This window comes from Triturus cristatus, chromosome 9 (genome assembly GCF_964204655.1).
Source record: "Triturus cristatus chromosome 9, aTriCri1.1, whole genome shotgun sequence".
Lineage (NCBI taxonomy): Eukaryota > Metazoa > Chordata > Amphibia > Caudata > Salamandridae > Triturus > Triturus cristatus.
Window position 1 is genome coordinate 530669159 of NC_140592.1, and position 11874 is coordinate 530681032.

General features: G+C 45.7%; 1 protein-coding gene across 1 annotated transcript in view; it reads left to right on the top strand.

Annotated features, from left to right (window-relative positions):
* Positions 1–9625, top strand: part of LOC146798253 (uncharacterized) — a 52060-nt gene extending 42435 nt beyond the window's left edge. The window contains exon 4 of the mRNA XM_085627946.1: positions 7698–9625. Coding sequence (XP_085484072.1) covers positions 7698–8125 — 428 coding nt within the window. The 3' untranslated portion in view covers positions 8126–9625. The remainder of the gene's footprint in view (positions 1–7697) is intronic.
* The last annotated feature ends 2249 nt before the right edge of the window (positions 9626–11874 follow it).

Consider the following 11874-nt stretch of genomic DNA (forward strand, 5'->3'; position numbering starts at 1 on the left):
TGGACACGGGCAACAGTCGTCCCCACCACGGACCAGCTTCCGCGAAAATCCGGGAGCAGCCCGCAAGGATCAGGGCGAGCTAGGGGCGGCGTCCGGGCAGCTCACCGTCAAAGGCAGGGGCAAACACCGAAGAATCTGAGAATTGCACCCCCGGGCATGCCCTCGATCCGCTACGCTTAGCAGCGGGAGCGACCGCGGCGAGATGCAGGCCGAGGGCAGCACCGCTCCGGTGGACCGACTCCACCCAGTCACCACAGGCCGCTGTTGCTGAACTGCCACCCGGCCAAGGCGTCCACTCGAGGTCCCGGCTCCGGGGCTGCACGGGCCGCAAAGTTCAACTGCAGATTTCTCCGGCGGTACAGCAGCCAGAAACCTCGGAGTCACACGATCGGTTGCCTCTCTCATTCACAAACACGATCTCATGGCGCAGACTGAGGATCTAGTACAGGATATCCGTGCGGGATGCGGAGGTTCACGGAGCCGGGAATCTACGCTGCCGTCCCGGTCGCCATCTTGGCTCCTCCCTCACAAATCTCTATTCTGATATCCTCCGCCAGGTCTTCAACAGCGATGGGACCAGATAAGATCCCAATTAAAGTTTTACAAAAAAACGCTGATGTCTGGGGTAAATTCTTAGCCCCACTCTTCCAACATTGCCTGAAAAGCGGAGAAATTCCAGAATCTTGGCGAGGGAGTGTGGTGGTTACCCTCCTAAAAAAAGGCGCAAGAATGAATCCTGCAAGTTATAGACAAATAGCTCTTCTCAACGCCACCGGCAAGATTTTTGCTGCTTGCGTTTTGGAACACCTTAAATACTGGGCTTTTTTGAGAAAAGTGATCCCCATGTATCAGGCTGGGCTTCACCCAAAGCATTCTACATTGGACAATATTGCTGTGTTCCAAACAATGCTTGATAAGTTTAAGTTAAATGCCCACATTCTATATTGTGCTTTTATTGATTTTTCGACGGCGTTCGATAGTGTAGATAGATTGACACTATGGAGAATATTGGCTAATATGGGGATTCCCAAAGGTCTCTTAACAATAATAATCTCCCTTCACACATCAACATGGTGCAGAGTCCAAATGGGGGGAGAAAAAGGCCTAACCAAATCCATCCCTTCGCAGAACGGGCTGAAACAGGGATGCTTATTAGCTCCCCTATAATTCTCCATCTACATTAGCGATCTCCCGGGGCGTCTTTCTCAAACTAAAAATGTACCTCCTAAATTAGCTCAAGTTGATATACTCTGTTTAATGTATGCCGATTATATCGTTAGACCCCGATAGGTCTGCAAAGAACCCTGAATGAATTAAATCTGTATGCAATTGAAAATTTTCTGGTGCCAAATATTACTAAAACTAAAGCACTCCCCTTCAGTGGCCGAAGGAAGCCCTTACCTTATATTTGGTCTTTAGGAGACGAACCGATAGAGACAGTAAGAGAGTATGTTTATTTGGGTCGTATTTTTACTTCTAATCTGCTAGATACAGCCCACCTCCAACACTTGAGTCAGAAGGCAGAATCTCACGTTGGGGCTTTACAGAGACTGTACCTCTCCATAGGAAATAGACACTTTACACCAATGTTGGAGGTCTACGGCATGAAAATCTCTCCGATTTTATCATATGCCATGGAATACACACAACTTAAGACATGGCAATCTATAAAAGTAAAGGAAGGGACCATACTCTGAAAATTGTTAAGTGTCAAAGTCGGTACCGGTTCAAGCCCTACGTCTCAAGCTATCGGTTACGGGAATCTCAGCCAGAGTTATTTCGAATATTATTAGGTGGGCGTACAATTTATTACATGCAGCGCCAGACACCTTAAGACATCTGTTAAAATTGGAGACTTTTAGAGAGGAAGCGTCTGGGTTTACTTTTAATAGGAATATGGTGAAAGCCTTTGAGGTTTCTCAATGCACGGTTGCACTTTTACAGGAGTGGTCCCCAGCACACTTGAAATTGGTTTTAAAACATCTGGCCCCTAGAATCAGTTATGAATCTGATAAAGAACATTGCATTCAATTGAAGCATTATAAAGAGTTTGCAGAACAAATAGAAATCAAAACCTATGCTCCCTATTTGCGTTTTCAACTAGAGCATGGAGTAAGGCATTGTATCTTACTCTTACGTTTGGGTATTCTTCCTTTAGCAACATTTTTAGCTAGCTGGGAAGGTACAAATAATCCCAAAGGCTTATGTGAATTATGCAAAGGTGGCCAACAAGATTTGCTTCACGTTTTACTAATATGTTCCAATGCGAGTATAGTAGCGGCACGACAACGTTATATAATTCCAATCCAATTAAAGTATAATGCATTCTTGGCCCAAGATCTCATGACCTTGTGTAACTCCCCTGTTAATGCATTTGTTTGCCATAACTTGTTTAAGTTTTTAAAAAGCCTTCTGAAGCTGTTCTAAGTCATAAGCACAATCAGAGGATCCTATCTTATCTTATCTTTATTGAATGTTGTATGGGTTTTGTGGTAGAATATTGCTACTGTACTATCTTATAGTGTGTTTTAAAAACAAAAGTTTTTTATCTTAATCATTTTTAAGAGTATTTATAATAATTTTAATACTGTATTTGTTGATCTCAGTTGAGGTCTGGATCAAATCAAAAATGTACTGATTTTTACTGAATGGAAATCCAGAGGGGTCTGAGAATCCATCAAAAGGTATCTCTGGAAATCTACCTCTGCACCCCAATCTGCCAACTGTGCCTTCTCGGTGTCGGGACCCTCAGCGCACCACTGTGCTGCATACTGTAATAATCCTGCAAGGTAGTAAAGGCTAAGATCAGAAAGACCCAAGCCCCCTAATTCCATATCTAATTTCAGTACCACTAATTTCACTCTGCTGCACCAAGCAAACTAGCAGGCTATTTAGGTTGGTAAAGGTAACCCTGGGAATACAGCAGAAGGAATTCTGGAGAGCATAGAGGCAGCGGGGAAGCAGGACTATGTTGGCTAGGGCCACCTGCTCCATAACCGAAAGGAGTAGGCGATTCCAGAAGCAGATAGATGCCTCCAAGCCTGAGATGACAACTCCCATGTTCAAAATATAGTGAGCCTCGGCAGTATGGGCAATCTGCTTACTCAAGTAGCAAAAATGATCACACTCCCATCAAAATTCTGTAGCAGGGAGAGTAGTAAACTCCTTCCCTACCAGGGTCACCAGCAGGAATATAACCGACTTCCGGCGATTGACGTGCAGCCCGACACAGCTACAAACGCAGTCAATACTTCTAAGAGTGCAGGTACTATCCTCTCCTGGTGACAGATATACAGTAGCGCACTCATCTGTAAATAGGGAGATGACATGAGTGCAGCCACTCACAGATATGCCCTATCTGGCCATATCTCTCTGCAACCGGATCGCTAACGGTTCTACTGTTAGTGCGAAGAGGAGTGGAGACAACAGGCAATTTTGCCTTGTCCCCCGCTCTATAAGAATACTTTCAGAAATCACACCACCACTACGGACATGGGCTATTGGTTGGCAATTGAGAAGGCGAACCAAAGAGATAAACTCCTGGCCTAAGCCCATTCTCCCCAAACCCTCCCAGAGGTAGTCCCATTGTAGGGTGTTGAAGGCTTTTTCAATGTCTAAAGTGACCCCTGCCATCTGCACATCCATATCTGCTACTGAAAGTAGCACATGATAGTCTACGCAAGTTTATATGGGTTCCCCTGCCTGGCATAAACTCACACTGATCGTCATGGACCAAGTGCATCGCTACCTACACAAACGCATCACCAGTTCCTTATAGCTAAGATTTTGGTATCAACTGCTAGCATGGACAGGAGCTGGTAAAAGCCAGGTCCATGAGGGTCCTTGCCTAGGCCTAGGAAGCATAACAGTCTGGGCTTCCCACATAGATAGAATTCCCACCTGCTTAGCCTCCTGTAGGATCTTTAGCAAACAGGGAAGCAAGGGGTCTGCGAAGGTCTCGATATACTCCATTGGAAGACTGTCGGGCCCGGGGACTTGCAACGCGCAATATTCGGCACTACTTCCCGCAAATCCTCAATTCAGAGCGCGCCTCCATGGCTGTCTCTGAGCGCCTCCATGAGGTGCGGAAGCATCAAATCATTCAGAAACCTTCCTATCTCAGCCGGGTCACTCCGGGGGCCCTCTTTATACACAGCCAGCCAAATGAGCACGCTGTAGGGAATTGATGCCTATCTGCATGGTGGCTAGAAGCCCATCTGTGTGTCTGAGCATCATTATTATCGGGGGCATTCCCACTTCAGCAACTATGTCAATAGTCTCCTCGACTTGTCCCCCTCCCAGTGTAGTAACTAGCGATATTCATGGCAGACCAGGCAATCCAATCTGTCCCATGTTTCTCTCATTCTGTGCTGGGCATGTAGTAAAGCCTCACCCTGTGCCTTCATTAAGGGTCTCTCACTCTGCAATACAGTCAATGCATCCTCTGCCTCAGTAAGTTCCTCTCCAAGCGTTTCCTCATACCACCCACTTTGGACATACATTCCCCATGCGTCACTACTTTCAGTGTGTCCCATGCCGTTCTCCTACTAGCGGTACATAACCACTTAGTATCGAAATACCCGGTAGTTACTTCTCTAAGTTCCTTCTAGATCATAATGTCTTTGCGGGCTTCCAGTTGTAGGCCCCATAGGTAGACTGTAAGTCCACCACCCTCCAACCACCTTTCCAGCATCACAAGGGCATTATCCGAAGGAAGCGCCCCAATGTGTGCGTCCCTATGGCTGCAGTGATAATCATGTCAGAGACCAGCAAACAATCAAGGCTGCTATAGACTGTGCATGCAGGCTTATAATATGTGTAGCCCTCTTCATCCGGGTGTGTCTCGTGCCATATATCAGCGCAGCATAGGCAGTCCATTAACCCTGACAGAGCAGCTGTCATGTTGAGCTTAGTGTGTAATTTCGGAGGGTGCCTATCCATTGTTCCATCCAACATGCAATTAAAGTCACCTGCCCACAATACAGGCACCCTAACATATGGTAGCACCTGTTTCTCCAAGTCCAACTAAAATTCACCATCTTTTGCATTTGGAGCATAAACATTAAGCAGACAGACCTCCGCACCATCTAACGATCAATGTACCAAGACGTATCTCACCTTTATGTCTGCTATACAACTACTGACTTCGGTAGGCCATGGCATAAACTTCATCAGGCTTTCTCACTGACCTGTTTTTGCCATCTCCAATTTTATCGAGCCTATGACATTTTTAGAAACTAATTGCACAATTTTTGATGAAGAAATGACTGCAACTTTAGATAAAATGATCCCCCTTACTAATCAAAAACCCTGCCACCTATCATCTACCCCGTGTTATAGTGAGTGACTAAAAACAGCAAAATTAGTGTATAAACAAATGGAATGAAAATTGCGCCAGCACTGTACAGCAGATGATAAACAACATATAAAGACTGTGTTGAATAGCTACACAAGGGAGGTTTGAAAACCAAAGGCTGACTTTTCTACAAACTCTATTGTAGCTGCCTCAAATAGCAGAAAAAGGTCTTTGACATTTCCGCAATATGTCTAATCCCCATTGTTTGAAAGAAGAAATAACACCCTCGCAGAAACTGTGTGAAGATCCGGCAGCCTTCTTTGAAAAGAAGATTAGCAAGATCTTAGAGGATATTGGAGTCTCTTCTAATGTGGACCAGCCATCTCCCAACTGAAGTATTCCTATGGCTGCTGTCTCTCAATCCAATACAGATGACTTGGAGATGCTCAGTCCCCAGAATGGTGATAGACAGGATCCTTCCATCTCCCAGTGTAATATAGATGACTCGGAGATGCTTAGCCCCAAGTATGGTGACCGATAGGGCTCCTCTAGAAGTACTAACTATTGGTTTGACTGTTTTGATCCAATCTCTGTGGCAAGCTTCTGCAATATTGCAATAGCCACTATCTCTGGACCTCCTCTAGATACTCTGCCCCCCAGACAATGGACAAAGTGGGCGGATGAGTTAATGCCGCCAATGTTACTACTTTGTAACCAATCCCTGATATCCAGGCTTGTACCTCGAAGTTGGAAAAAGTCCATGGTAAGGCCCTCATTTAAAAAGACATCAGCAGGCCCGGCAGTTTTAGGCAATTATAGGCCTATCTCTCTCCTCCCTTTCCTGGTAAAAATACTGGAATGCCATGTCAGCAGGATTCTATCTCAGCACTTGGAGGTCCATTTCAAATTGGAGGAGGAACAATTTGGCTTCACGTACAGAAACAGCTTTATTGAGTGCCAAAGTCAAGGTCGCCATGAGGATTGATAGCGGCCATCCAACAGTGTTAATTCTGCTTAATCTCTCGGCAGCCTGTGATACAGTAAACCACCACTGCCTGCTAGCAAGACTAGTGTCCTTAGGTGTTGGTGGTACCGTATTAGAATGAATGAAATCTTACATGCAGGATCCTTGTAAGACAATAGGCCTACCTCCCTACTGTTCGGACTTCAGGGTATCCAACATGGAGTGCCACAAGGGTTGGCATGTAGTCTGGTGTTGTTCAACATTTATATGAAGCGATAATTTCTTTAATAAAATCGATCAATATCACTCTGATTATGCAGATGATCTGCAGGTGATCCTAACACATATAAGCAACCGCTGCCTTGAGAATTCTCTTTGGGAACTCTGGGTTTTATTCTTAAAAAAATACTCCCTCCGGATCTGATGAACTCCCCCCACTTTTGTTTAAATGGTACAGGTATCCAAAGATATTGGAGTAGACGCCTCACTCACTTATCGTGACATGCTTCATCATTGGCGCCTATCCACACCCGGCTGAGATGATACTACCCGGGCGGACACAACCATAGGTGGAATGGGAGTTTTGGATAAAGCAATACTGGACATGCAGGGATCCAGATGAGTGATGTTTAAAAATACCTCTAGGTATACCAAAACACTGTGTTTTATTCCGAGGGTACCTGAGGTATGTATAAAAACGAGAATGTATTTATTTTTACTGAATATGATTGTTCAGTTGTACCCCTTTTAAATTGCCAACATGTTTCGGCCCTTGCTAGGAGCCCATGTGGGTCTGGGGCCATCGTCAGGGCTATTTATCTATGGTTTTATCCCTGCTGCTATATTGTGCACACACTCCATGCACTATCGTGAGGCCTAATGCTCTCACCTGTCTTCTTTTCGTCCGCAGTAGATTTTTTGGTAGGGGGAGAAACAGAGTAATCAATATCTTATTCATGATTCATACAAACTTATATCATTGTGTCTCATCCATCCTTATGAGTTGGACCGTGTTGTCCTGTGTTATATAGATATTCTTATTCTATATCTTACTCTGTGGCAAATGATTTCCCTATGCCTCTGTATATAAGACTAATCAAATGATACAGTGAATATTTACATAATTGTGGTTCATGGTCTAACTATGTACACCTTAGATGTTTTTTAAAAAACCTATGTCTAGATAGGTTGCAAATTCTATGGTAGGTCCAGATGCAGTTGCTAGGTGTAGTGTTCATAACTTTAGCCATTCATCATGTGATAACCATCCTGACGTGACATACAAGCTCAGGCACTCTCACGCTTACCCACTGCTGTCTTTTTTCAAGAGACATGCGGATCAGGTGGGAGGTGCTGCCTTATAGTCACACACTGTTGACATGAGAAATAAATTGGCAGAATTCTTATGGAGATTAAGACTATCGGTTTTCTTTGCAGACCAAGAAACACGGCCTCAAGAAGAGGAAGACAGAAATACCGGCCTGAGGAAGAAATCCAATTTCAGCCCACCTAACCATACTATGCCACCTGCTTTATTATACTTTGAAAAGGCAGTAACCCTAGAAGTGGATAAGCTCAAGGACTATGATAGACGTGTGTTCAACAACCTCACAAGAGCTGAACAAAATGCTATTTCCGAAATCGACAACATGGAAGACATCATAATAAAACCAGCGGACAAAGGTGGGGCAACAGTGCTAATGCCGCTGGAGATGTACCGGAATGAGTGCAGGAAACTCCTGAATGACCCTGGGAACTACAAAGTAATACACCGTGATCCAACTAAGGAGACCATGGACTCAATACACAGGATTGTGCTGATGCTCAGAGGGGTCCACCTCTCGACTGCCCCAAGTCCGGAATAATCACTTAACACGGACTAGTGAGATATTCAAGCAAGGGAAGGAAAGGAAAGGGTAGGAACTGCAGGGAGGGAGATCTGGGAATGACAAAAACAAAGAACACAGTAAACAATATTGTCTTTAATTGTATACCCTCTACAATTCCTACAATACTAATTATAGGAGCATTTGGAAATGACTAACAGAAACGCTACCTGTAAAGGAAAGAAGGAACTTTCTCAGGCGAGATGAGAGGGTGATTTCCGAATCCCAACATGAATGCCCGTCTAAGTGCTGGATAGGTTATCTTGAATAGCAGCTGTCTTCCTGGACACCCCCTACTTATCCCTCCTACAATCAAGAAATGAAAGAACATATTAAAAGAGAGACCAGAGCTCAATCTCTTTTCTTGTGAGCATTCCAAATTGATGGGACTTCATTCATTGTCATGAGCCTTATAACATGTGTAAGGGAGTACCATACGAGAAGTGAACTGAACAGGTATTGTTAGCCTAGGCGTTTTATGTACTCTGCTCCCATGCAGAAAGTAAAACACAAAGAGTACAGGGCAACAGAATGTTCTCCTCGCTCTTAGAACTTTAACGATGCAGTAGTCGATTTCATGACAAATCACCTAAAATCCTACTGTCTCCCCTTGAGGATGTATTCCGGTACCAGGTAAATGAACTTAAACAATGCGCTCCCCACTCTTACACAATGAAAGCGAGAGCGCTTAATCGGGAACCGACAAAGGATTCTGTCACTTTATTCTTCCTTGCATGAGACTGCCAAACTTGCACGTCTCTCCAACAGGGAAGGAAAATATACACAAACAGTCAGAGTTACTACCACTCTCTTCCGCATGAGATCACCAGAAAACACGAATCTCCCCAACGGAAGAAACAGGAGAGAACCAATGTGAGCTGCTGGAGTAACAAACAATGAAAGCGGATTCAAAAACTTCCAACGGTGCTCAAAGCACCCTTACTGCTACTTGCTTGTGGAGTACGGGAACTGCAAATGGACCGGACTTCACAGAATAATCGGCAGCTTCCATGTTCTCCGCTCTCGACTATATCCGGAGTCCCTGATGTTATGTCCTGTTCTCGCAGGACGTCCCAATCAGGAAGGATGCCGGGAGAACGAGAAATTACTTCCTACTGGAAGGCAAGGCAGGGGCCTAGTCTAGTGCGCTGGAATAGGGAGATGGTGAAATGGGCAGAAAGTGAAGGGAACTATAGATTACGTTTGGCTCAGCATAATGGAAGTGAGAAATCACAAGAAATGGCCCGGGCATGGGTGGCACTCCTGGAACATTCAACTGTAGGACTTGAGGAGAGGGACATGGCAAAGGGCCCTTGAGAGACCCTTCCTGCCTGTGGGAGTACAGGGCGAGGGGAGGACACTGGGACCATGATAGGCAGCTTCCCTCTGTGCTTTTGATCCACTCACTGCTGCGCCCTGCGGGATGGGGAGTCTGACAGGTGGTACGGGAGGCATCTTTGCCTTCTTGAACAACTTAGAGGCTGGCGACATGCTTGGGAGGGCTGTTGGGGTGGGGGGTTCTGTTTGGGGAGTTTCGAAAGGGAGAGGGGTGGGGGGTCTTCTTATTGCATCACACCATTGATCTGGATCAACCATGTGTGAACGGACTACGCTGTATCACGGACGCCTTATGGGACGATAGATGTGACTTTGTAATCAGATTGGCGTGTTGTCCGTTATACTTCATCCTGGTTTCCTCTGTTGACCAGTCAGTGGGCAGAGGGATTGAATGTGTAATTTCATGAAAATCAATAAAAGTCTGTTTAAAAAAAAAAAAATCAGGAAGGATGCTGGGAGTTGTAGTTCACGTTGTCCCTGCTCCTCTCTCTGTCGGCTGCCGGCGGTCAGCGCCCTGACACAGAGAGAGTGACTGGACTAAAAGACGAAAACCCCAGGACACCTTACTTTTACATTCTACCTAAGGTGCACAAAAACAACAATCCACCACCCGGTACACCAATCGTCTCGGGCATTGGATCAGTGTTGGAACCTCTATCAAAATTTACAGAACACTTCTTGAGATCACTAGTACAAAGAATGCCCTCCTATCTCAAAGATACTAGAGATATCCTGGTACTACTCCAGACCTTGAGATACAACAGAACCACCGACATCTTCATCACACTAGATGTCGAGGCGCTGTATACCAGCATACCGCAAGCGGCATCCCTAGAGGTAATTGAGACCATACTGAGGAGAGAGGAATGGGAAACGATTACACCAAAGAGGTTTGTCCAGGATTGCACTAGAATGGCTCTAACAAAGAACTACTTTGAATTTGAAGGAGACTATTAGTTACAGACCCACGGAACATCAATGGGCAGCACATTTGCCCCAAGCCTAGCCTGCCTGTATGTCCATGACTTCGAGATGAAACACATCTATGAAAACATCAACCCCTTTGACACTAAGGTACTAGTATTTGGAGAGGCACCGAAACAGAAGCCGCTGATTTTTTAACGTGGCTGAATACCAGAGATGAATATCTTCCCTTCACCATGACTACAAGCAGGGAATCAATCACCTTTCTTGACCTGAGGATCTGGTCTGAAAATTAGATACTTAAAACAGAGGTGTTTTACAAACCGACCGAAGTGAATAACCTCCTCTGCTATGATAGCTTCCACCCAAAAGACCTTAGGGACAGCCTACCCGTAGGTCAGTTCTTGAGATTATGGAGGAACTATTCAGAGAAGAAAAAAACCTACGAGGCACATACAGAATTACTGGCCAAGAAACTAGAAGAAATGTGTTACCCCAAACGACTGGTGAAAAGGGCAATCAAAAGAGTGAAACACAATCCCAGCGAAACACTACTAGAGACACACACAAAACCCCAAAACACCAGGGTAGTATGCGTAACCACCTATGGCACAGAATCCAATGCAGTCAAGAGAATAATACTGTGACACTGGAAGACTTTGAACTCTCGATCATTAAGGTTGGAGAAACCTATGTTTGCATTCAAACGAGGGAAATCCCTGAGGGACTCAATAGTACACACCCGTCCACAATGGACAAACGATGAGAACCGAACACTATATACGATGTGGAATATGCCAGAAGTAGTAGGCCACTTCCCGTGTGGTAGTTGCAACATCTGCCTCCTGACAAAAGCAAGCAAGGAGTTGGATCTGGGGTTCCGAACTCCATGGGAACTAAAAAAACATTCAAACTGCAACAGCAGCAACGTTGTATACGTTATCACCTGTAAGTGCCAGATTAGGTACATAAGCATGATGATGAGCAAAATAAAAACTTGCATTAATGAACACCGCGGTACGGGGGCGTGGCCAAGCCGGCGGCTAAGATTGCCGCTTGGTAGAGAAGCTCCAGAGATTGGCCAGGCCCATCGGCGATTTCCCCCCACACAATGAGAGTAATTGGGCGCTGAGGTTGCGGTAGCGGACAGCGGAAGAGGCGCTGCAACCGAAAAACCAACTGCTGCTCGACGATCTGCTTTTCGGCCGGAGTTGCGGCACCTCGGGAGCAACAGGGAGAGGCTCTGCGTTCACGCGCCTGGCGCGCTAGGCAGATCGACATTGGAGGAAGATCCCGCGGACGTGCGGCTGAAGCGCATGAAGTGATTGGCCGGCTGCCCGGTGAGTCGAGCCTGCGCTGATGACGACCCCGCCCCCCGCCTTCCTTTGTACCCACCACGCTTGCCTGGCCGCCGACCCAGCCCCGTGTCCCTAGTGAGAGTGCTCCGAACGGTTACGGGGACAGGG